The 26,138-nt window shown below is 48.9% G+C and overlaps 1 protein-coding gene across 1 annotated transcript in view; it reads left to right on the forward strand.

Moving 5' to 3' along the window:
• The window catches only part of LOC132400091 (high affinity nerve growth factor receptor-like), a 49,460-nt gene that overhangs the window by 700 nt on the left and 22,622 nt on the right, over positions 1-26,138 (forward strand). The window contains exons 2-9 of the mRNA XM_059981168.1: positions 1,257-1,331; positions 7,583-7,651; positions 11,523-11,677; positions 17,563-17,705; positions 19,060-19,195; positions 19,972-20,298; positions 20,807-20,868; positions 26,022-26,124. Coding sequence (XP_059837151.1) covers positions 1,257-1,331; positions 7,583-7,651; positions 11,523-11,677; positions 17,563-17,705; positions 19,060-19,195; positions 19,972-20,298; positions 20,807-20,868; positions 26,022-26,124 — 1,070 coding nt within the window. The remainder of the gene's footprint in view (positions 1-1,256; positions 1,332-7,582; positions 7,652-11,522; positions 11,678-17,562; positions 17,706-19,059; positions 19,196-19,971; positions 20,299-20,806; positions 20,869-26,021; positions 26,125-26,138) is intronic.

A 26,138-nucleotide genomic window follows, 5' to 3' on the forward strand; every position in this document is an offset into this window, starting at 1 on the left:
CATCCTCTGGCCCCTGCTCCCCTCCGCAGCCCCTACAACCCTCCTGCTTTACAAACACCTAAACACAATCCAGAGAGGCAATCTGCCAGGGTTCCTGCTCACCATCACTCTCTGGTTCCCTGTGACCCAACTTCACTGGGCTCTAGAGGGCTGAACCCCTCTCTCCAAGAGGAAGGAAGTGGGGGAGAATACACCAGCCTTTGTGCCCAGTGTCCTTCACCCACACACACTAGGGAATGACTAACCCCTCCCGCCCACTTACCCTCTCTTTGTGGGATATGGGAGAGGAACCTCTCCTCTTCAATTCATGGTTCACGCATCACCTCCTTGCGGTGCTCACCCCTACGTTAGCAGCCCCACCGTGGGTCACAAGTGCTGTCACCAGCTGGCATGGTGCAGGCGGGTTGGCAAATGAGCAAAGCCAGGGGATGCCCCTTACAGGAGGAGAGGCCATTAAGCAGGCCTCCACATGCTGACACTACATGCCACCACAACAGTCTCCCCAGGGTCTCATCCCAGCTTCCAGAGGAAGCCAAGCAGGAGGTTGTACATGGGGCTGGAAACGTGTGTCAGTGTGTCCAGGCACGTATGTGTGTGTGTGTGTGTGTGTGTGTGTGTGTGTGTGTGTGAGTGTACATGTGTATATTTATGTGCATGTCATGCGACTGCATGTGTTTGTGTGTACATATGGCATGTGCATGTGTGACATGCGTTCACGTGCATGTTTGTGTGTGTATGAGTGTTCAGATTCAGATTTATCTATGACATGTACATCAAAACTCCAATGACATTTTTCACTGTGTGTTAACAAGCAATACAGCCTAAGACTGTGCTGGAGAAGACTACAGTGTTGCCACAATTTCCAGCGGCAACACAGCACCCCCTCACTGTTCAGCAGAACAACACAAATGACAAAAACAACAAAAACTCTCCTCTGTGTATGTGTACCATTTATCACAAATCTGCATGTATGTCTGTATGTGCTCTGTACGTCAATGCATTCATGTGTGTGTATGTGCATGGCTTTGTGTGTGTGCATGAGAGAGAGAGAGAGAGAGAGAGACTTGTGTTCCAGGACACAGTTATGCATCTGTGTGACTGCAATCATATGAGAGTAAGCACATGTGCTGGTCAAAACATTCACCACTGACTGCGGGTTTGGGAGAGCCGAGAAGCTCGGTGCGGTGTTCATCAGGGTGGGGGAGGGCTCACTGAATGGCATCACTCCCCACCTCTGATGTCTGTGTCTCTTTCAGATACATTGAGGGCCAGGCTGGCCTGAAGCGCCTGACTGCATCCGACCTGGAGTACTATAGCAAGCTCAGGAACCTGTGAGTGACCACATGGTGTTCAGAGTAACAGCAGCTCCTCACCTGGCCAGGAGTAGTGATCCTTCACCTGGTCGGGAGTAATGATCCCTCACCTGACAGGGAATAATGAGCTTTCACCTGGTCAGTACAATAGTCCCTCACCCGGTAGGGAGTAATGATCCTCACCTGGATGGGAGTAATAATCCTTTGCCTCGCCAGTATAATAAGACCATAAGACATAAGAGCTGAATTAGGCCATCTGGCCCATCGAGTCTGCTCCACCATCCAGTCATGGCTGATCCTTTTTCTTCACTTCTCAACCCCAGTTCCCAGCCTTTTCCGTGTCCAATCAAGCTTGATACCGTGTCCAATCAAGAACCAATCAATCTCTGCCTTAAATACACCCAATTCCTGCCTTAAATTTCTCCTCACCTTTGTTTTGAGGCTGTGCCCTCGTGTCCTAGACTCTCCCACCAGGGGGAACATCCTTTCCACATCTGCTCTGTCTAGGCCTTTCAACATTCGACAGGTTTTAATAAGATCTCCCCTCATGCTTCAGAATTCCAGCAAGTACAGACCCAGAGCCATCATTAGTTCCTCGTATGGTAACCCTTTCATTTCTGGAATTATCCTAATAGTCCCTCACCTGGACTGGAGTACCAGATCCGCATTGCCTAGAGTTTTCGTTCTTGGAGACAGCAATGTTCAGGAACCTCGGATGACAAGATGTTGTAAACTTATAATTTTAATGAAGGCCAATAGAATGCTTGCCTTTATTAGTCGAGACATTGAGTTCAAAATTCAGGAAATTATGTTGCAGCTTTATAAAACTATAGATAGATGGCAACTGGAGTTCTGGTCACTCCATTCCAGGAAGGACGTTGGGGCTTTGCAGAGAGTGCAGAAGCTTACCAGGACACTGCCTGAATTAGAGGGCGTGTGCTTTTTGGAGAGTTGGACAAATTGGGCTGTTTTCTCTGGAGCAGTGAAGCCTGAGGGGAAATCGGATAAAGGCTTATAAGATTCTGAGGGACAGAGATAGAGTAGACAGACGATATCTTTTTCCTAGAGTTGAAATGTCTAATACTAGAGGGTGTGCATTTAAGATGAGAAGAGGTCACTTCAAAGGAGATGTGAGGGGCAGATTATTTTACCCAGAGAGTGGTGGGTGCTGGAATGCTCTACCTAAGGTGGTCGTAGAGGTAGATACATTAGGGATATGCAAAATATGTTTGGAAAGACACATGAATATGAGGATATTGGAAGGATATGGACATTGTGTAGGCACAAGGATGAGTTTACTTGGCCTTTGATTACTAATTTAATTGGTTGAGCACAACATTGTGGGTCAAACGGCCAGTCCCTGTGCTGTACTGTTCTATGCTCTAGTCAAAGAGCAAAAGGAAATCTATGTGCAGTAGGGAGCTGAAATTGGACAGAGTTTCAGAAAGAATTAAAGCACCTGGGAAATGTCCTTGGATCATGGAAAATCCCAATACATTTCATATATGTGTTCAAAACAAAAAGGTAACGAAGGAGGGGTAGCACCACTCAGAGACAGAGGAGGAAATGTATGCCTGGGGCTACAGGAAGTAGGTGAGATACTGAATAATACTCACCAAGGTGAGAAGTGTGAAGAATAGCAAAATCAATGTGTGGCATTCGAACAATCTAGGGCATGTTGAGATCAAAAAAGAACTGGCATTGGGTCTATTGAAGAAGATTAAGGTGGAGGAACTCCCAGGGCCTAACAGGATTCATCCCAGGCTATTGAGAGAGGCAAGGGAAGAGACTGCGAGGGCTTTGACAGAAATCTTTGTGTCCTCTTTAGTCACAGGTGAGGTCCTAGAATCCAAGAAAAGAGTTTATTTGTTTAAGAAGGGCAACAAAGATGATTCAGCGAATTGTAGGCCAGCAAGCCTCACTCCTGTGTTAGAGAAGTTATTGGAGAAGATTCTGGAGGATTGAATTTAGTCACGTTTGGAAAACAATGGTATATTAGGGACAGTTTGTCTGATCTTTGTCTGAAATTTGGAGAAGGTGACAAGGATAATTAATGTGTCAAATTCAGAGTAAATTCAAAATCAAGGTACATACAGTGCATATTACTACCATGAGACACATTTACATGCAGGCATTTACAGGACAGAAAATAAAATAGAAATTATGAAAAAGTATACATAAATGACTGACAAGCAACCAATGTGCAAAAGAAGAGAAAATGGCCAATAAAGAATAAATAATACAGAGAACATGAGTTGTAGAGTCCTTGATAGTGAGTCTATAGACTGTAGTATCTGTTCAGGGGTGCAGTGAGTGAAGTTATCTACAGTGGTTCAGGAGCCTGATGTTTATAGGGTGGTAACTGTTCCTGAACCGGGTGCTATGGGTTATAATGTTCCTGTACTTCCTAGACGGTGGGGGTTTTTGATGATGGATGCTGCTTTCTTGTGACAGCACTCCATGTAAATGGTGGAGTGGAAGAGTACAGCTGACTGTGTAATTTTCCATAGATGCTGCCTGGCCTGTTGAGTTTCTCCAGCATTTTGTGTGTGTTGGTTGGATTTCCAGCATCTGCAGATTTCCTCTTGTTTGGAATGGTGGAGTGAGCCTTTTTTTTGTTACGGACTGCTGTTTCCACCAGTTCCCCATTCCTGGACACTGGAGTTTGCATACCAGACAGGATACTCTCCACTGTGCATCTATAGAAGTTTGTAAAAGTTTTAGGTGACATGCCAAATCTATGGAAACTTCCGAGAGAGTAGGGGTGCTGTCAAGCCTTCTTTGTGGTGAGGGTAGGGAAGGTGTTTGTCACAGTTCCAAGTGGTAGAATGATTGAAATTAAGGAACATGGCTCCACAGTGACCTAGTAGTTTGGATTCAAAGTTGGCTTATCCATGGAAGAAAGAGGGTAGTGATGGAGGAGTGTCATTCTGGCTGGAGGTCCATTCCCAGTGATGTTCCACAAGGATCAGTGCTAGGAACTCTTTCATTTGGGATATACAGTAGAGTATATAAATTACTTGGATGAAAATGGAGATAGGATGAAGAGTAAGTCTGTGGATGAAACAAAATTTTGCAGAGTTAGGGACAGTGAAAGCTGGTTGTCAAAGGATACAGTGGAATATAGACCAGTGGAGCTTAATCCAGCTAAGGGTGAGGAGTTGCACTTTCAGAGGCCAAGTGTAAAAGGCTGTTAAAGGGCAGGACTATTAACAGTGTTGTTGTACAGTGGGATCTTCAGGTCCAAGTCCATAGCTTCTCGAAAGTGGTGACGCAAGCGGATAGGGTGGAAAAAGGAGTACAGAGTACTGAGTATAAAAGTCAGGATGTCATGCATAAAAGTTTGGTTAGGTCACACTTGGAGAACTGTTTATTTCTGGTTCTCCTCATTATAGGAAGGATGTAGAGAATTTGGAGAGTCCAGAGATAGTTTTCCAGGATGCTGCCTGGATTAAAGGGCATGAACTATAAGAAGAGGTCAGACAAACTTGAGTTGTTTTCTCTGCTGCGGCAGAGATTCAGGGGAGATCTGGTAGAGGTTTATAAGATTATGAGGGGCAAAGATAAGGTAGACAGTAAGAATCTTTCCTTAAGGGTAGAAATATCTAGAGAACATGCATTTAAGGTGAGAGGGGAAGAGTTTAAAGGAGATGTGTGGTAAAGTTTTTTACCCAGAGAGTGATGGATGTCTGGGACAGGCTGCCAGGGGTAGATGATGGAGGAAGATAGATAGAGGTGTTTAATGGACATTTAGACAGACACATGAACAAACAGGAAATAGAGATATGGATCTGTAGGCAGATGTGCAGTTCAAATTAGCATCATGGTTGGGCTGAAGGGTTTGTTCCTGTGCTGTACTGTCCAGGAGTGGTAATTTCTCCAGTGGCCCCAGTAGCTCTTCTTTCTTCTTCAGGGAGGGGGTAACAGGATGATCCAGAACAAGGGATGTCCTAGAGTGAAGGACTGTGTCAAAGTGAGATGTTCCAGAGTGACAGACTGTGGTGGAGTGATATCACAATCAGGATCAGATTCAAAATCAGAATCAGAAGCAGGTTTATTATCATTGACACATTATAAAAATTTGTTGGTCTGAGCATTACAGTGCGATACATAAAAATAATTCAGTTACAATTATAAATACTTCAAAAATAAATAGTGCAAAAAGAGAGCAAACTAGCAAGCTTGAGGCTCTTTCAAAACCTGATGTTTGGGGGGGGGGGGAGAAGCTGTTCCTAAAATGTTAAGCGTGAGTTCCTGTATCTCCTCCCTAATGGTGAAAAGAGGGATGGTGAGGGCCTTAATGATTGATGCTGCCTTCTCAGGCCTCGCCTTTTGAAGTCCTCAGTGGTGGGGAGGCAAGTGCCCATGATGGAGCTGGCTGAGTTTACAACACGCTGCAACTTTATCTGGGCAGTGGAGCCTTCATATTGCAGGCAGTGATACAAACAGTCGGTATGCTCTCCATGGGACATTTGTAGAAATTAGGTGATACATCAAATCTGCTCGAACTCCGAATGAAGTCTAGCCACTGGCATACCTTCTTCACAACTGCGTGAGTACATTGTTCCCAGATTAGATCCTCAGAAATGCTGATACCCAGGAATTTTAAGCTATTCACCTTCCCACAGCCAAACCCTCAATGAGGATTAGTGTGTGTTCCCTTGACTTCTCCTTCCTGAAGTCCACAATCAATTATTTGATATTACTGATGTTGAGTGTAAGATAAAAAGGGTTCTGACAGTCTGGACTTTCAGAGGGTGAAGGAGACATGATGGGTGACGGGTCAGCACTGGGTCAAGAGTCGCAATGCCCAGATGGGGTACAGGTAGGTTGTTTCTCTGCAGATTGATGGGCCCATTGCTCCTCAGTCACCGTTACTGACCCTGGCTCACTCCAGTGACCCAGGCTGATGGCAGCTGCACCAGAATCTGTACACTTTGACTCTGTGGACCTTGGGCTAGGATCGAAGGGGCTCCACCCTAATGCCTACACTCCATCTCTATCCCCCTACAGAACAATCACTGACACTGGATTGGAAGACATCGATGTGAATGCCTTTATCCACAGTCCCCAGCTTCAGTACATGTGAGTACTGCTATCCCGGGGCAGGGAGGAGGAAGAGGGAGGCTGGGAATTAGAGCGCAGAAGACGATGGGAGCGGGATAGAGAACGATGAAGTGGGAAAGAGAAAAGAAAATTAACAGAGTGAGAGAGGGGGATAAGCAGAGAGGTGGAGGGAGAGAGAGTGGGGTAGGGGAGGTGGGGGGGGAAGGGGGTGTGAGGGGGAGGGAGAGAGAGGAAGTCAGTGGCAGAGGGAGTGAGTGGGAGTGGTAGTCAGAGAAGGTCAGTGGGAGAGGATGATTCAAGATGGTGATTGGAACTAGCAGTGTGCGTGTGGATTTGACGTCCATTCCCGGAGAGGTGAAGGGTGTCTCCTTGCCCTCCCCACCCTGGCTCCACCAATGCTGGGCAGCCAGAGCTAATGCCCCTGGGCAAGCTCCAGCTCCTCGAGTTTCCAGTATTTATTTAGCTGATCCATATTTAATCCTGCTTAGTCGTTAGCTGCTAATTGAAAATCAATAAAGCTTTCAGCTGCCGTCATTAACAGGCCGGACTGCTCACTGAGTCCTACTGACCCCTCCCTCCTCCCGCACAGGCACCAACTACTCTGACCATCCTCACAGGAAACGAACCCACTGCGCTTGGGGTTGGTCTGTGTCAGAACGCTCCCTCCCTAGTCTGTGTCTCCTCCTGCTCTTTCCCATTCCTGTCAGCTCCCACTGCTCAACCCCCATCATACAGCTCCACCAGCCCCTGCTCTCCCCTTCCCCGTAGCTCCCGTAAGACCATAAGCCATTCAAGCAGAAATAGGCCATTCAGCCCATCAAGTCTGCTCTGCATTCAATCATGGATGGTTTATTATCCCTCTCAACTCCCTTCACCTGCATCCTCCCTGTAATCTTTGACGCCATGACTAATCAAGAATCTACTGACTTCAGCTGTAAATGTACTCAATGACTTGGCCACAGATTTGCCACTCTCTGGCTACAGAAATTGCTCCTAATCTCTGCTCCAAACAGAGGTCCCATTCTTCCACGGCTGAGTCCTCCTCATAGAGGGTGAATCCCAAACATCTCAGCCTCTTGGGCATGAGGTCACTCCAGAATAGGGTGCCAAAGTCTGGAGGGAGAGTTGGTGCGGAGGGGTGGGATGAAGGTTTTCACACAGTTCAAAGTAATTCCAGTTCTTTAATTACACCCTCCCCCTAGAAATCTGTCGTCGAACGCGCTCACCTCCCTGTCCTGGAAACCCTTCCAGTCTCTCAACCTCACTGAGCTGTGAGTATCACTGACACCCTGATGGTTGTATCCACCACCCCTCCTCATCCCCATCCCCACCTTTCAATCTCTCTCCCCCCCTCGCAAATCAATCCACTCCCACTCCCCCTCCCCTCGCCCACTCCCTCTTTCGCTCCCACTCCTCATCTCTTCCTTCTCCCCTGCCCCACTCCCTACCCCCTCCATACCATCCATCCCCTTCCCATCTACACCCTTCTCTCTATCCCTCTGCACCCTTCCCTCTCACACTAGCACCTCCCTATCCCAGACTCTCACCCCAACATTCACCTCTCACTTCTTCTCCTCCACTCCCTCACCCCTCTTCACCTACTCTCTCTACCCTCCCCCTCCACCTTTCCTTACACACTGCCCCTCCCCCACTCCTCGCACTCCCTATCCGTCCCTCCTGTCTTCCTCCCCCACTCTCCCCCTCCGCTCATCCACCATGCTTCACCCCTCCCTCCTCTCAATCCCACTCCCCTCTCCCCTACCCCTCCCATCCTACCACCCCTCCATCCCACTTCCGCTCTCAAAATATCCCCTACTCCCAACAAACTCTCCTCCCTCCCCACCTTCCCACACTTCCATCCCCCTCACCCCTCCCCTCAATCACCTCCCTTTCCTCTTCTCCCCCTCCCCTTCCTCCCTCCCTCCCCTCCGATTTTCCCTCTATTTCCTCACTCGACTCCCCTCCTTTTCTTCCGTCTCCCCTTCCCTCACTTTCCTCCCCCCTGCTATTTCCCTTGTTCTCCCTCCCTTTTGCCCCGCTCTCACCCTCCCCCCTTCTGCCGGCTCTCCCTCCTTTGCTCATCATTCCCTCCTTTCACCTCCCTTTCCACCACTCCCCACCAACACTATCCTTCCTTTCCTCCCACTCCTCCACTGTCCCCCTCCCTCCTCTCACCCTCCCCCTCCCCCTCCCTTTGCTCTGTTTCCTCCCTCCTCTCCCTTTTCCTCCTTTCCTGCCCACTCCCTTTCCTCCTTTTCTCCCTCCCTCCTATTCCTCCCTCTCCCCCTCATCTCACTCTGCCTCTCACCCTATCCCTCCTGCCTTCCACTCCCCCTCCCACTGCCACCAAACTCTCCTCCCTCCCCACTCCTCCCACACATCCAACTCCCCTCACCCACATCCTCCTCCCTTCCTCTTCTCCCTCTTTCCTCTTTCCCGTTCTTTCCTCTATTTCCTGACTCCTCCCCCTCCTTGTCCTCCCTCTTCCACCCCTCCCTTTTCCACCCCTCCCTTTCCTCTCTCTCCCCCTCCGTCCCTTTCCCACCACTCCCCTCCTTTCACTCAGCATCTCTCCCTTTCCACTACTCTTCCTCCAACTCCACTCATCTTCCTTTCCTCCTCCTACTCCATTGTTCCTCTCCACTCATCCTCCGTTTCCTCACTCCACTCCCTTCCCGCACCCTCCCTTTCTCCCTCCCCACTCCCCCTCCTCCACATCTCTCCCTCCCTCTCTCCCATCCCCTCCGTCCCTATACCTCTGTTCCATCCCTCCATTCCCTATAACTTTCCTCACTCCCCTCCCCTGCTTTCCTCTATTTCCTCACACCTGTCCCCCTCCTCTCCCTTTCCAACCTCTCCCCCTCACTCCCTTTCCTCCCTCTCACCTCACCCTCACTTTCCTCCCTCTCCCCTTCCCTCTCCCACCTCCCTCCCTGCCCCTCCCTCCCTCTCTCTCCCACTCCCTCCCTTTCCTCCCTATCCCCTACCTCCCTCACCACCTCCTCCCTCACACACTCCTCCCTATCCCCCTCCCTTTCCCACTCTCTGCCTTTCCTCCTTCTTCCCCTTCCCACTCTCTCCCTGCCCCCTCCCTCTCTGCCTTCCTACCCTTTCCTCTGACTCCGCCCTCCCTCTCCCTCTCTCTCCCCCTCTCTCCCTTCATCCTCCCTCCCTCTCCCACCTTTCCACCCTCTCACCCTCCCTCCCTTTCCTCCCTCTCACCCCACCCTCCTTTCCTCCCTCTCCCTTCTCTTTCCTGCCTCTCCTCTCCTTCCTCCCTCTGTTCCTCTACCCTCCCTCTCCCCTCACATTCTACCCTCTCCCCCTCCCGCCCTTTCCTGCATCTCCTTCCTCCCTCTCCCCCTCCCGCCCTTTCCTGCATCTCCTTCCTCCCTCTCCCTCCCCTCCTCCTTCTCCCCTCCCTCCCTCACCTTTCTCTCCTCCCCCCACCCTCCATTTCCACCCTCTCCCCCTCCCTCCCTCTTGCCCCTCCCTCACTTTTCTCCCTCTAGTCCCACCCTCCTCCTCTCCTTCCCTTTCCCTCCCTCTCCCCACTCTCCCTCCCTTTCCCTCCCCTCCACCTCCACACTCCTCTCCTTATCCTCCCTCCTCACTCTCTCTCATCTCCCCACCTTTCAACCCTCCCTTCCCTTCCCTACTTACCACACTTACACCTGCCCCTCCCTCCCCTATCTATCCCTCTCCTCCCCTGCCTCTCCCTCTCCAACCACTCCCTTCCACCCTCTCATTTTCTGCTCTCATCCTCTGCCTTTCCTCCCTCCCTCTTCACCCATCCTCTCCCTCTCCCTGCTCGGCCTCTCCCCCCTTCCCCATCCACTCCCTCTTCCCCTTTCACCAATCCCCTCCCCCTCCTCTTCATCTCCCCCACCTTTCAACACTCCCCTCCCTCCCCTCCTCCACTTCCTCTCTCTCCACCCCCTCCCTTCCACCCTCTCATTTCCCCTCCTATCCTCTCCCTTTCCTCCTTCCCTATTCATCTGTCCTCTGCCTCTGCCCCCTTTCCTCCATCCCCTCCCCTTTCTGCCCTTTCCACACTCCCCTCCCTTTCCTCCCTATCCCCATCCTCTTCTCCCCTTGCCTTGACTCCCTTTCCACCTCTTCCCCTCCCATTCCTCTTCCCCTCCCATTCCTCTTCCCCTCCCATTCCTCTTCCCCTCCCATTCCTCTTCCCCTCCCATTCCATTTCCCCTCCCATTCCACTTCCCCTCCCATTCCTCTCCCCCCATTCCTCTCCCCCCATTCCTCTCCCCCCATTCCTCTCCCCCCATTCCTCTCCCCCCATTCCTCTCCCCCATTCCTCTCCCCCCCATTCCTCTCCCCCATTCCTCTTCCCCCCATTCCTCTGTGCTCCCCTCCCTTTCCCCACACTCCCCTCCCTTCCCCTCCACTCCCTTTACCTATCCCCTCCCACTTCATTTCTCACTTCTTGCCCTCCCTTTCCCTCCCCTTCCATTCATCCCTCCCCTCCCCCTCCTTTTTCACACTCCTCCTTCCTCCCTTCCTTTCCCTCTCCCCACTGTCCCTTCCTTTCCCTGCTCCCTCCCTTTCCACCCCCCCACTCCACTCTGCTTTCTTTCTCCCATTCCCCTCCCTTTCCTCCCTCTCCTCATCCCCTTCCACTCTCTCCTTTTCTTCCCTCTCCCATCCATCTCACCCCTCCCCTTCCTCTCTCTCTCCTACCCTCTTTCCTCCCTCTCCCACTCTCTTATCCCTCGTCTCCTTCCCTTCCCCTCCTCCATTCCACTCACTACACACTCCCTGCCCTCCTTCTCCCACTTCCCTTGCCCCACTCCTTCTCTCCCCTCCCTTCACCCCCTCTCCTTCCCTGTCCCTCCCTCTCCCCTCCCCCTCGACTGACTACCCCCTCACCTCCGCCTCATTCACTTATCCCCCACTGAACCCCCTCATTCACTTACTGCTCATTGACCTCCCCTCACTCACTTACCACCTCCACTGACTCCACTCTTCATTCTCCTTCCCTTTCACTCCCCCACCCCAGCCACTCACTACCCCCACAATAGTCCTCACACCATCCCAACCCACTCCCCTGTCCACTCACTCACTCCCACCCGATCTCCCTCACCCCCTCACCCTTCACTCGTGGTCTCTCTGTCTCCACAGGGCGCTGCTGAGAAACCCCCTGCGATGCTCTTGCGCGATTGGCTGGCTGCGTCTGTGGCAGGAGCGCGGGCTTGCGGCGCTGGCCAATCAGAGCCTGAGTTGCCGGGGGAACAGCAGCAGCGTGCGACTTGAGTCGCTGCTGCTCGTCGACTGCGGTAAGCGGCACCGGCACCACCGGGGGGGAGCGGGGCTGGTGACGGGTCTGCCCGGGGGAGAGTGCTGTCAGAGTTTGTTTTTCCGGTGTAGCAGGAGGTGGAAGGGTAGATTGGGCAGCAAACCTCAGAGTGTGTGACATATGAACAGCAAGATCCCACAAACAGCTGAGGAGACTTCAGGAAGAGAACTTTGCTGATATTTTCCGATCCTAACACTGCATGGTGCTCCCTCAGTATGCCCCCACCGCGTGACTGGGAGGGAAGGGTGGCAAGGGCTGATATAAGCAGTGAGGAAGAGAAGAGGAATCAAATGAAATTATGAAAATATTGAAAAATGCAATCAAATCATTAGAACAAGTTGACATGTGTTGAATCGTTGTGGGTAGAGCTGATGAACTGTGAGGGTAAAAAGACCCTGACAGTACAGGAACAGGCCATTCAGCCCACAATGTTGTGTTGAACCAGCTAAAAAGCAAATCAAAAACACTCAAACACTATTGCCTCCTATCTACACCATGTCTATATTCCTCCATCTTCTTTACTTCCATGTGTCTATCCAAACGTCTCCTGAAAGCCTCTAATGTATTTCCCTCTACCACCATATCAGGCAGCACATTCCAAGCATCCATGACTCTGAGCAAAAAACTTACCCCTCACATCCCCTTTGAACCTACCCTCTCTCACCTTCAGTGCATGCCCTCTGGTATTAGATATTTCATCCAGGTAATTTAAATTCATCACAAACAGCAGAAGTCCCACACCCTCCACTTATTACAGGCCTGCAGCTCAGTCCCTTCAACCACTACCCCACTGACTATCCAAAATTCAAGGTAGACCCAATGCACCTTAATTTTTTGGATTAGCCTCCCATGAAAGACTTTGTCAAATGTCTTTCTAAAGTCCATGTAGACAACATCCATTGCCCTACCCTCATCAATTTCTCGTCACCTTGTCAAAAACCTCGATCAAGTTGGTAAGGCACAACCTGCCATGTACAAAGCCATGCTGGTTCTCTTTAATTAGGCCATGGTTTCCAAATGCTCATATATCCTATCCCTAATTTCCCTTCAACTGATGTAAGACGCACCATCTATAGTTCCCAGGATTTTCCCTTGTTCCCTCCTTAAACAAAGGTACAACATCAGCCTCTCGCTGGACCTTGCCTGTGGCTAGCAAGGACACGAAGATAGTGGTCAAGGGCCCAGTAATTTTGTCTCTTGATTCCTCAATAACCTGGAGTAAATCCCATCAAGCCCTGACTTCTCTGCCTTAATATTCATTCAGAAGCCCAACACTGCTTGACCTCTAAATACCTAACGTATTTATACACCTCATCACTGATCTCCTGGTCCTCCATATTGCTTTCTTTGGTAATTACTGAAGCAAAGTGCTCACTAAGTACCTCACTCATATTCTCTGCATTCAAGCAAATGTTCTCCCCTTTATCCTGGAGTGATCCCACCCTCTCCCTAGTTATCCTTTTGTTCCTGACGTATGTGAGAGTGAATGCCTTGGGATTCCCCTTTGATTTTATTTGCCAGGGACTTTTCATGTTCCCTCTTGTCTTTCCTAATTCCTATCTTTAGTTCTTTTCTGGCTTCTTTATACTCCTTGTGTGCTTCATTTGATACTAACTTCCAAATCTCTGCATACTTTTCCTTTCTCTTTCCGACTAAATTCATCCATTGCAGCTTTCCTTCTAACAGAAATACACCTTTCCTGTACTCTTTGCAATTGATCTTTAAACACCCTCCAAATATCTGATGTGGATTTGCCAGAGAAGAGGTGTTCCCAATCAACACTTCTTAGTTCCTGACTAATGCCTTCGTAATGTGCCCTACTCCAATTTAAAACTCTCCCACAAGGACCATACATATCTTTATCTATAGCTATCCTAAAAATTAAGGAACTGTTTCCTAACTGTTCATCCACTGAAAGGTTGGTCAGCTGGCCAGACTCATTACCCAACATTTCATCTAGTACGGCCCTTCCTCTCATAGGACATTTACATTTTGACTCCTGGATATACTTAACAAATTCTGCCTCATCTAAAACCCTTTACCCTAAGTTGATCCCGGTTTATATTAGGGAAGTTGAAATCCGTCATGACAGCAACCCTATTATTTTTACACATTTCCTTAAGCTGATAACATGTCTGTTCCTCAATGTCCCGGTGGCTATCAGGGGGTCTATAGTACAATCAGTGTGATTGTACCCTTCCTGTTCCTGAGTTCTATCCAAATGGACTCAGTGTCTGACCCCCCCATTATGTCTCCCCTGAGAACAGCTGTGATATTGTCCCTGATCAGTAGTGCAACTCCCACTCCACCCCTTTCTTTAATCTCTTCCATTATCTTTTCTAAATTTCAAAAGCCTGGTACATTAATCACCCATTCATGGTCCTCTCTCAAGCAGGTTTCAATAATGGCTACGACACAGCAGTGCTCTAAGTTCATCACTCTTACCTATAATACTCCTAGCATTAAAATATACACACTTGCAACTGTCCAAGCAATCATACCTGTTATTTTGATTTTGCCATTCAGTAATTTCCCTGACACCTACTTTCTGGTCCAATCCTACCCTGACTGACCTGGGATTCTGGTTCCCAGCCCCTTGTAAAACTAGCTTAAAATCTCCTGAGTAGTATCAGCAAACTTCCCGGCCAAGATACTGGTTCCCCTCCACCTCAGGTCCTGTCCCCTGCACCATCTTCACAGACATTCATTCATCCACACTATCATCCCATTCCGATCTACGCTAGCCTGTGGCACAGGGAGTAATCTGGAATTTACAACCTCAGAGGTCCTTCTCTTCAGCCTCTTTCCTAACTATCTACTCACTACATAGGACCTCTGCCCCCCACCCCACTTCTGCTTATGCCATTGGTGCCATAAGTTATATACAGACCCCTAAACAGTAGCAAGAATGTGGTCGACAAATTGCAACAGGAGATAGAAAATGCATGCCAAAAGAGCATTAGTCCAATAGTCATGGGGGATTTCAATACGCAGGTAGATTGGGAAAATCAGATTGGTGCTGGATCCCAAAAGGGGGAATTTTAGAATGTCTACAAGGTGGCTTTTTAGAGTAGCTCATGGTTCAGCCCACTAGGGGAATCAGCTATCCTGGATTGGGTGTTGTGCAATGTATCTGAATTGATTAGAGAGCTTAAGGAGATCACTGGTGTGGTCAGTGATCACAATATGATAGAATTCACCCCGCAATTTGAGAAGGAGAAGCTAAAGTCAGATATATCAGTATTACAGTGAAGTCAACGGAATTACAGAGGCATGAGAGAAGAGCTGGCCAAAATTGATTGGAAAAGAACACTGGCAGGGATGTTGACAGACATGCAATGGCTGGATTTTCTGGGAGCAATTCAGAAGGCTCAGGATATGTACATCCCAAAGAGGAAGAAGTTGTCTAAAGGCAAGATGACACAATTGTGGTTAACAAGAGAAGTCAAAGCCAACATGAAAACCAAAGGGAGCGCATATAATAGAGCAAAAGTTAGTTGGAAGTTAGAGGATTGTGAAGCTTTAAAAAGTAAGAGTCATCAGGAAGGAAAAGATGGAATATGAAGGTAAGTTAGCCAGTGATACTAAAGAGGATACCAAATGTTTCTTCAGATACATAAATTGTAAAAGAGAGGCAAGAGTGGATATTAGACTGCTGGAGAAGTAGTAATGGGGGTCAAGGAAATGACGGATGAACTGAATAAGTATTTTGCATCAGTCTTCACCATGAAAGACACAAGCAGTATTCCAGAATTTTGAGAGTGTGCGTGTGGGGGGGGGGGCGCAGAAGCGAGTGAAGTTACCATTACTACGGAGAAGGTGTTCGGGAAACTGAAAGGTCACCTGGACCAGATGGTGTTCACCTCTTTTCAAAGAGGTGGCTGAAGAGATTGTGGAGGCATTAATAATGATCTTTCAAGAATTAATATGATTCTGGAGAAATGGAAAATTGCAACTGTTACTTCACTTTTCAAGAAGCAAGGAAATTATAGGCCACTGACGTCAGATGTTGGGGAGATGACGGAGTTGATTGGTAAGGATATGGTTTCGGGGTACTTGGAGACACTTGATAAGATAGGCTATAATCAGCATTGTTTCACTTTCTTCTGTTGGAATTATTTGAAGAAGCAATAAACAGGATAGACAAAGGAGAATCAGTGGGTGTTTTGCACAGGGATTTTCAGAAGACCTTTGACAAGGTGCCACGTGTGCTACAGAAGGACTTAGACAGATGGCCTATTCTAATCTAAGTCCTTCTGTAGCCCCTCTACTTCATCAAGACTACCTGCCCCTCCACTTGTCTTTATATCATCCTCAAACCTTGCCACAAAGCCATCAATTCCATCATCCATCTTTGACGTATAACATTAAAAAAGTGGTCCCAACACAGATGCCCGTTGAACACCAGTCAGTGGCACCCAAACAAAAAAGGCTCCCTTTATTCCCACTTTTTACCTTCCGTCAATCAGAAAAATACTTTATCTATCCTAGTAACTTTCCGTAATACCATGGGCTCTTTACTTGTTAAGCAGCCTCATGTGGCTCCTTCTCAAAGGCCTTCTGAAAATCCCAATAGAAGATGGAATACAGTGTCGGGAAGTGCACGGTCATGCGCTTTGTTAGAAGAAGTAAAAGGGTAGACTATTTTCTAAATGGACAGAAGATTAAAAAATCTGAGCTGTAAAAGGACTTGGGAGTATTTGGGCAGGATTCCCTAAAGGTTAATTTGTAGGTTGAGTCAGTGCTGCAGGAAGGCAAATGTGATGTTCACATTCATTTCAAGAGGTCTAGAATTTAAAAGCAAGGATGTAATGTTGCAGCTTTATAAAACAGTGTTTCAAAGGAAGATCATGAAAATGATTCTGGGATTGAAAAGCTTGTTATATCAAAAGCATTTGGGCTCTGGGCCTCTACCCACGGGAATTCTGAAGAATGAGGGCTGAGGGATGACCTCATTGAAACCTATTGAATGTTGAAATCGGTAGAGTGGATGTGGAGAGGATTTTGTTCTATGGGGGAAAGGAGGAGGAAGGTGAGAGAAGAGAAGTGAAGGACAGGAGTGGAAGGGGATAGGGTGGGGGAGGGGAATGGAGGGGATAGGGAAGGGTGAGGGGAAGGTGATGGGGAGTGGAAGGGGGAAAGTAGAGAGGTGAGGAAGGTGAGTGGAAGGGGAACGGGAGGAGTTGGGGGAGTAAAGATGGAGGAGTGTGGAGGGGAGGATGAGAGGGAATTGGAAGAAGGGATGGGAGAAGTGAAGATAGAGGAGAGGAGAAGGGTGAGAGGGGAGGAGAAGGGAGAGGGAGGGTGGAGATTAGAGAGAGGGAAGGAGAAAGGGGGAGGTGGGGGAAGTGAAGTTGAAAGGTGAGAAAGGGGAGGATGAGAGGGAAGGAGAAAGGCAAATGAGAGGTGAAGGGGAGGGAAAGGGGAGGGGAGGAAAGGGAGGGGGAGAAGAAGGGGAGAAAGGGGAGGAAGAGAAGAGAGAGGGGAGGAGAATGGGGAGGGAGAGGGGTGGAGGGAGATAGGTGGAGAAGTACAAGGAGAAGGAAAAGGGGGAGAGAGTGAGGGATGAGAGGAGGAGGTGGTAGAAAAGTTGAGGAGAAGGGAGAAGGAGGATAGAAGGAAGAAGAGGAGGGAGGGGGAGGAGAAGGGGTGTGGAAGGGGAAGGGAGGAGGAGAGGAGAGGGGTAGGGAATGGGGACAAGACTGGAGGGGGAAACAGTTTGGATCCAGGAGGAATTGTTATGGCGGACGTGACAAATGTGGTACCTGCAGTGTGTCTGGGGTGTGAATGGAGATGGTACTGTTTAGCCTTCTCCCTCCCCCACTAATCTCTGGCACCATCCTGGTGGTGACCTTTCCCCTGCAGGTGTGGCGGAGGCTGTAATTGACGCAGAGAACCTGACAGTGAGGGAAGGAGAGAACCTCACCCTCCTGTGTCGTGCCTCGGGTTTGCCCTCACCCTCTGTCCACTGGCTACTGGAGAGGGTCAGGTCCCGATACTCCCTGCAGGTGAGGACAATGCGGTACAAATTTTGAGGACTGGGTGTTGTGGCGGGGTCATTATTGGGGAGGTGTTTTGCGTTAGCTGTTAGGGGTAGAACTTTGACTTGACACTCGTTCTGGGTGTTGGGTTGGGGTCAGAATTTGGGCGTATCATTGGTTGTTCAGATATTGGGAAGGGGAACTGACATGCTGGATTGGGGCGTTGATACGTTGGGTTGGTTTGCTAATGGGCTGGAGTGCTGCGTAGGGTTGTTGGTTTGGCGTTTTGGGATGTTGAGGTGTTGGGTTAGGGTGCTAATGTGTGAGGTTGAGGTGTTGGGTTAGGGTGCTAATGTGTGAGGTTGAGGTGTTGGGTTAGGGTGCTAATGTGTGAGGTTGAGGTGTTGGGTTAGGGTGCTAATGTGTGAGGTTGAGGTGTTGGGTTAGGGTGCTAATGTGTGAGGTTGAGGTGTTGGGTTAGGGTGCTAATGTGTGAGGTTGAGGTGTTGGGTTAGGGTGCTAATGTGTGAGGTTGAGGTGTTGGGTTAGGGTGCTAATGTGTGAGGTTGAGGTGTTGGGTTAGGGTGCTAATGTGTGAGGTTGAGGTGTTGGGTTAGGGTGCTAATGTGTGAGGTTGAGGTGTTGGGTTAGGGTGCTAATGTGTGAGGTTGAGGTGTTGGGTTAGGGTGCTAATGTGTGAGGTTGAGGTGTTGGGTTAGGGTGCTAATGTGTGAGGTTGAGGTGTTGGGTTAGGGTGCTAATGTGTGAGGTTGAGGTGTTGGGTTAGGGTGCTAATGTGTGAGGTTGAGGTGTTGGGTTAGGGTGCTAATGTGTGAGGTTGAGGTGTTGGGTTAGGGTGCTAATGTGTGAGGTTGAGGTGTTGGGTTAGGGTGCTAATGTGTGAGGTTGAGGTGTTGGGTTAGGGTGCTAATGTGTGAGGTTGAGGTGTTGGGTTAGGGTGCTAATGTGTGAGGTTGAGGTGTTGGGTTAGGGTGCTAATGTGTGAGGTTGAGGTGTTGGGTTAGGGTGCTAATGTGTGAGGTTGAGGTGTTGGGTTAGGGTGCTAATGTGTGAGGTTGAGGTGTTGGGTTGTGATTTTAGGTTGTAGCGGTTGAACTGGGGTGTTGAGCTGTCGTGTTAGATTGGGCTTTTGGGGTGTTAGACAGGGCTGTTGGGTTGGTGAACTGGTACGTTGTGATAGATCATTGGTGGTGTCAGAGTGCAGATTGGGGCACACGGGCTCTGTGGTGGGGGGACTGGGGTGTGGGAGTGTTGATGGGGAACAGGCATCTGGGTGTGGTGGGGCAGTTGCTGTGGCAGGAACAGGCTCCGTCCCCTTCGGGGGTCCTGACTGAACAAGGTACCCCTGCTCTGACCCCAGGTGGATGCTGCTCGGCCGCAGGAAGCAGCGCTTATCCTGATCAACGTCGACCCCGAGGAGAATGGCAACACCCTCAGCTGCTGGGCAGAGAACATGGTGGGGGCCACAGAGGTCTCCCTCACCCTCTCAGTGTTGTGTAAGGGAACACTCCTCCCCCAATCTCTCTGCCCCCTCCCCAATCCTAAACACTGCCCACCCTCTCTATTCTTCCATCCTTTCCCCATGCCTCCCCATCTCTGCCCCAATCCTTCCCCAATCTCTCCTGTCTCTCTCCAATCCCCCCGTTCTGCCCTACTCCAATTCCCCCCTTCATTACTTCCCCTCCATCCTCCCCTTTTCCCCTCCATCTGTCTCCTGCCTTGTTCTCTATCACCCTTTCTCTCTAATCCTGAGGGCAATAAAGGTCACCTCCGACTGTCCTGACCTTTGACTCCGATAAAATACACAGACCTTCAAGCCCCTCAGAATCTGCTGAAATCTGACATCCATCAAGCTTTTCTGACCCCACACCCCTCAGACTGCACTGACCTTTGAACCTTGGACCACACTGACCTATAACCCCTGAGAACATGCTGACCTCTGATATCCCTTGGTTTCTGTCAATCTGTCAGCCCCCTCAAATGGTGTTATCTATTTATCCCTTGGACAGCACTGACCTCTGACCCCTCATGGGCTCATGCCCACTGATCCCCCTCGGACCTCACAGACATATGACCACTACCCTCCCCCCTCAGGATGGCACTGATCCATCAGACATCAGATGGTGCTGCCCTCTGACCCTTCCTTGGAGTGCACTAACGTCCGACTCCCTGCCAAGGTGCAGACTTCGAGCCCTCGAACTGCGCTAAGCCCTGAGACTGCGCTGGTCTCTGACCCCTGAAACTGTGCTGACCTCTGACGCTGCCCCCACAGATAAGCCGGAGATCCTGAGCCTGTCAGACGCCGTCAACCACCACAACTGGTGTTTCCCGTTCGTGATGCGCGGCAACCCCCGGCCCCACACTCGATGGTTCCACGGCCCTTTCGAGCTGCCCAACAGCCTCATCAGCTGGACCACCATCTATGAGGAGGCCCCCAACGAGGTGCATGGCTGCCTGGAGCTGGCCAGCCCCACCCACTGCAACAATGGTAACTACACGCTGATCATCGAGAACCCACTGGGCAGTGCCCGCGCCTCCGCCCAGGGGCACTTCATGGACGGGCCTCTCGACATCTGCCTCAGCGAGCCCACCACCCCCGGTGAGGAGCAGGGAGGGTGGAGGGAATTGGGGAGTGGGGAAGTTGGAAGTGGTGGCAAGCCCAGGGAAGCGTGGAATGGTGGAGATGGGGAAGGGGGAAAGAGGGAAAAGCTGAGGGGAGGAGGGGAAGGAGGGAAGGGAAGGGCAAGAGAGAAAGGGTTAGAGAGGGAGACAGGAAGTGGGAGGGAGGGGCTGGGAAAGGGAGAGGGGGAGGAGAAGATGAAGGAAGGGAATGAGTGGAGAATGTAGCAGGAGGGAGTGAGAGAATGAGGCAGGGTAGATGAGAGGGAGGGGTAGGAGGACCGATGAGGGTGGCTATGTCAGAGAAGTAGGGAGGTTGGGGAGGGAAAGAGAAGAGGAGTGGGTTGGGAGAGTGAAGGGGTGTAGTGAGCAAGAGAGGGGTGAGTGTTTGTCACTGGGGACAGGTCAAGTGGCTTTACCCTCTTCACTGACATTATTGCCCCAGTCCGGAGCTGTAACATGATGTCTGTATCTTTAACCCTGTACAGCAGCGAGGGAGACCACCACCTCCAGGAACGTGACGGCCCGGGAGGAGGAGCCTACCTTCGGAGTGAGTATTTTTGTTCGGGGTCTGGGTTCCCCGGGAACACCTCAACGTCATTAAACAGCCGGATTTCCCTGGTCCGCACCGGTTCTAAGTCAGATCATCGCCTACCCTCCCTCCCCCCAGACACACGGCCTCACTGCAGAAATGGGAACTCACTTCCCCAGGGAGGGGAGGGGAACCTGCAGGTGGTGGTGCTCCATGGGTGTGTCTGAGTGGCAGGGGCATCAGGCTGGAGTTGGGTTGGGTTTTGTGTAGACGGTGATGCAACCAGTTAGAATGTTGTACATCCGTAGAAATTAGTTCAGAATATTAAAAAATGAGTAAGTAGTGCATAAATGGTGAGGTAGTGTTCATGGATTCACGGACCACCCTGATGTCATAGGAGACTGAGAATGATCTTACAGAACACTATGAGGAGGATAGGCAGGGTGAATGGTCACAGCTTTTCCCCCAGGTTGGTGAATAAAAAACTAAAGGGCATTAGGCTGAGAGGGGAAACAGGAACCTGAGGGGAAATGTATTCACCCAAAGGGAGGTGAATATATAGAGCCAGCTGCCATAGGAAGTAGTTGAGGCAAGCACAATAACAACATATAAAATGGTGTTCAGTTCCTGCTGCCTTCTATAAGGAGTTTATACATTCTCCCCATCACTGTGTGGGTTTCCTCTGGGTGTTCCAGTTTCCTCTCATATTCCAAAGACATATGGGTTAGTCTTGGTAATTTGTGAGCATGCTATGTTGGAGCCTCCCTACCCCAGGTAATCAGTTCAATCAGTTTTATTGCCGGTTTGATAAGGACAACCGACATCTATCTCTTCTCACTTCCTCTGATCCTGTAATGCTGAGCCCCTACCTGGCCTCCTGCTCCCTATCTTCTTTATGATCAGTCCTCCCCTCTCCCTTTCACAGTCACTCCCATATCACCATCCCCCATTCTAGTCTGGTGACCAAAAAAGTTACCAGAGGTATGGGTATGATTTCACGAGTGAAGTGGCAATTTGAAGGATGCTCGATAGTTGTGGCAGGGCTTAATACTATCATCTCTTCTAAAGTTATATCAAACGACGTAGGTGATAGCAAGGCTTTGCCTCCAGATCAGCTCAATGTCTTCCATGCTCACCTTGAATGTCAAATCACGGAGAAACCATCACCAACTCTCCCAACCACTGAACACATCTACATGAAATGCTGCCACAGGAAAGCATCATCCATCATCAAGGACCCCCACAACCTAGGGAACACCCTCATCACTGTTGCCACCAGGAAGAAGGTACTGGGTCCTCAGGACTCACAGCACCAGGTTCAGGAACAGCTGCTATCCCTCATTCATCAGGCTCTTGAACCAAAGGAGACAGCTTCACTCAACTTCACTTGCCCCTACATTGAAATGTTGCCACAACCAATGGACTCACTCACAAGGACTCTTTATCCTATGTTCTCAATATTTATTGCTTATTTATTTATTATTATCATTTCTGCTTCTATATTTGTACAGTTTATTGTCTTCTACACTCTGGTTGAATACAGTAGTTAGGCTGTCTTTCATTGATCATGGTATGGTTGTTATGATTCAAAGTTGAAAGTAAATTTATTATCAAAATTATTATCAATCTATTTATTATAAATCATTGAATTGACTTACAAGAAAATGAATGCCAGGGTTGTATATGGTGAGATATATGTACTTTGATAATAAATTTACTTTCAACTTTGAATCCAGTCCCTCCATCTCACTCTATACTTTCTGTGAATCAAGATGACCTCCACAAACTATTTGGAAAACAGAACATTAAGAAAGCTGCAGACTCTGATGCTGTCTTGCTTGGTAATGCTAAAGCACCATGTAGATAGATAGATAGATACTTTATACATCCCCAAGGGGAAATTCAACATTTTTCCAGTGTCCCATACACTTATTGTAGCAAAACTAATTACATACAGTATTTAACAGTATAAATATGATATGCATCTAAAATCACCCTCCCAAAAAGCATTAATAAATAGCTTTTAAAAAGTTCTTAAATAGTTTACTAAAGTGCATTGAGTGGTAACTTAAGCTCAGTCCTAACCCCAGCACTTTAACATGTCTTGCCCCTGGTGGTTGAATTGTAGAGCCGAATGGCTTTGGGGAGTAATGATCTCTTCATCCTGTCTGAGGAGCATTGCATTGACAGCAACCTGCTGCTGAAGCTGCTTCTCTGTCCCTGGATGGTGCTGTGCAGAGGATGTTCAGGGTTTTCCATGATTGACCATAGCCTACTCAGCGCCCTCCGCTCTGCCACCGATGTCATACTCTCCAGTTCTGTGCCCACGACAGAGCCCGCCTTCTTTACCAGCTTATTAAGACGTGAGGCGTCCCTCTTCTTAATGCTGCCTCCCCAGCATGCCACCACAAAGAAGAGGGCGCTCTCCACAACTGACCGATAGAACATCTTCAGCATCTCACTACAAACATTGAATGACGCCAGCCTTCTGAGGAAGTACAGTCGACTCTGTGCTTTCTTGCACAGGGCATCTGTGTTGGCAGTCCAGTCTAGCTTCTCATCTAACTGCACTCCCAGATACTTGTAGGTCTTAACCTGCTCAACACATTCTCCATTAATGATCACTGGCTCCATATGAGGCCTAGATCTCCTAAAGTCCACCACCATCTCCTTGGTCTTGGTGATATTGAGACGCAGGTAGTCTGAGTTGCACCATATCACAAAGTCCTGTATCAGTTTCCTATACTCTTCCTCCTGACCATTCCTGACACACCCCACTATGGCCGTGTCATCAGCGAACTTTTGCACATGGCAGGACTCTGAGTTATGTTGGAAGTCTGATGTGTACAGGGTGAACAGGACTGGAGAGAGCACGGTCCCCTGCGGTGCTCCTGTGCTGCTGACCACCGTGTCAGACCTACAGTCTCCCAACCGCACATACTGAGGTCTGTCTTTCAAGTAGTCCATTATCCAATCCACCATGTGTGAGTCTACTCCCACCTCCATTAGTTTGTGCCTTAAGATCCTGGGCTGGATGGTGTTAAAGGCACTAAAGGCACCATGTAGATCAGCTAGCCCGTCTTCACCAAGATATTTAGCACCTCCCTGCAATTATGCAGGGTTCCAGACTGCTTTAAAGTTGCTACAATCGTTCCAGTTCCCAGGAAAGACAAGATCAATATATGTAATGATTATAGGTCAGTTGTTCTAACTTCAGTAGTGGTAAAAACCTTTGAGCGTCTGATGTTAGCCTACCTTAAGTCCATTACTGATCCTCTTCTTGACCTGCTATGGTTTGCTTATAGAGCAAATTGCTCAGTTAAGGATGCAATTAAGTTGAACCTTTATTACATTCTTAAACATTTGGACTCCCCCCAACGCCTATGTGAGGATCTTGTTTGTGGATTTTATCTCTGTCTTCAGTACTCTTGTTCTGGAGTTGCTCCACAACAAGCTTACCCAGCTAGCTTTACCCGACATTGTCTGTCAGGGGATTATGAGCTTCCTATTCAAAGGAAGCGGTATATAAGGCTGGGTTCCTACTTGCCCAGTCCAACGTCTGTAAGCACAGGCTCTCCCCAGGTTCTTCCCTTTATATTCTCACTTTATACAAATGACTGTACTTCCACAGACAAATCTATTAAAGTTTGCAGATGACACGACTAGTTGGTCTCATCTCTAATAATGATGTGTCCTGCTATCAAAGAGAGGTAGACTGCTTTGTTTGCAGCATGGTGTGCTCGCAACAACTTGGAGCTTAATGCTATCAGGACTATAGAAATGAGGGTTAATTTCTGCTGAAATCCCCTACCTTTCCCTCCCCTTGGAAATTAATGGTCAGGCTATGTCTGTGGTCCTGCCATATAACCATATAACAATTACAGCACGGAAACAGGCCATCTCGGCTCTTCTAGTGTGTGCCAAACGCTTACTCTCACCTAGTCTCACCTACCTGCACTTAGCCTATAACCTTCCATTCCTTTCCTGTCCATATACCTATCCAATTTTACTTTAAATGACAAAATCGAACCTGCCTCTACCACTTCTACTGGAAGCTTGTTCCACACAGCTACCACTCTCTGAGTAAAGAAGTTTACCCTCATGTTACCCCTAAACTTTTGCCCCTTAACTCTCAACTCATGTCTGCTTGTTTGAATCTCCCCTACTCTAAATGGAAAATTCAAATTCCCAGGGGACTACCATTGCCAATAGATGGAAATAGGACAAGCTCATCATTAGGAAAGCACAATAAGATCGTTCTTCCTACTCCACATTAGGAAACTTTGCCCCTCAGGGCGCACCCCTGATGAGTTTTCACTCAGCCATCATTGAGGGTGCTGTGAACACCGCGATCACCAATAGGTTCCCTACCGCCTCCTCCCTCTCCAAATCCAGGTTTCAGTGAGTGGTCCACTCAGCAGAGAAGATCATTGGCTGTCAGCTACCAACATTTAAAAAAACCTGTTCATCGCCAGAGCGAAGAAAAGAGCTAAAAAATTGCTGCTGAATCAGGGAGACGCTGCAAGTCAATCATCACCAGAACTAAACATCATCACCGAAGCTTCTTTCCTGTAGCTTCTCAACAAAACTCACTTGGGTGTTATTTCCTAACTGTCTCTGCACAATATCTGTTAAATGGTCTTTCCTCTTCTCCTTGTTCTGTTGGTAATTATTTATTCTGTTCATACGTTCACATTTATTTAAGTTTGATGATTGACCTTTTTGCACCAATTGTTGATTGTTTTACACCATTTTGCCCAATCGTCTTATAAATTGTTGCTGCTATCGTGTTGTCTGTTGTGGTACTGCTCTGTGTTTTATGATGCTTGGCACTGAACTGCAATCAATTCTGGCAGGTTTCACATAATGACAATAAAGTGATTGTGCTTCTGATTCTGATGTGACAAGTAAAACTAATCTTTAATCTTTGAGGTTCTTGGATAAATTCATAGGTATGAAGGTTTAGCCAAACACTGGCGAGTGGGAGAACTCAGATGGGCACCGTGGTTGGCATTGGACAGCCTGCTTCCATGCCGTGTGACCTCCTAATGATAGGAGACCATTCAGCCCATTGTCCCACCTCTTGCCCCTGCCAGCCTCAGGGAGTGAGGGAGAAGGGTGCAGTCGGTGGAAGAGTCCTCACCCTCTGTATCTGTGTGTCCTACCCACAGGTTTGGGTGCCAGTGGGACTGGCTGTCCTGGCCTCGCTCTTCCTGATGCTGGTGCTGACCGCGATTCACCGAGTCCGCGCCGACAGCAAGCTGCATCACAACCGTAAGCACGCAACC

This window comes from Hypanus sabinus, chromosome 9 (assembly GCF_030144855.1).
Source record: "Hypanus sabinus isolate sHypSab1 chromosome 9, sHypSab1.hap1, whole genome shotgun sequence".
Taxonomy (NCBI): Eukaryota; Metazoa; Chordata; class Chondrichthyes; order Myliobatiformes; family Dasyatidae; genus Hypanus; species Hypanus sabinus.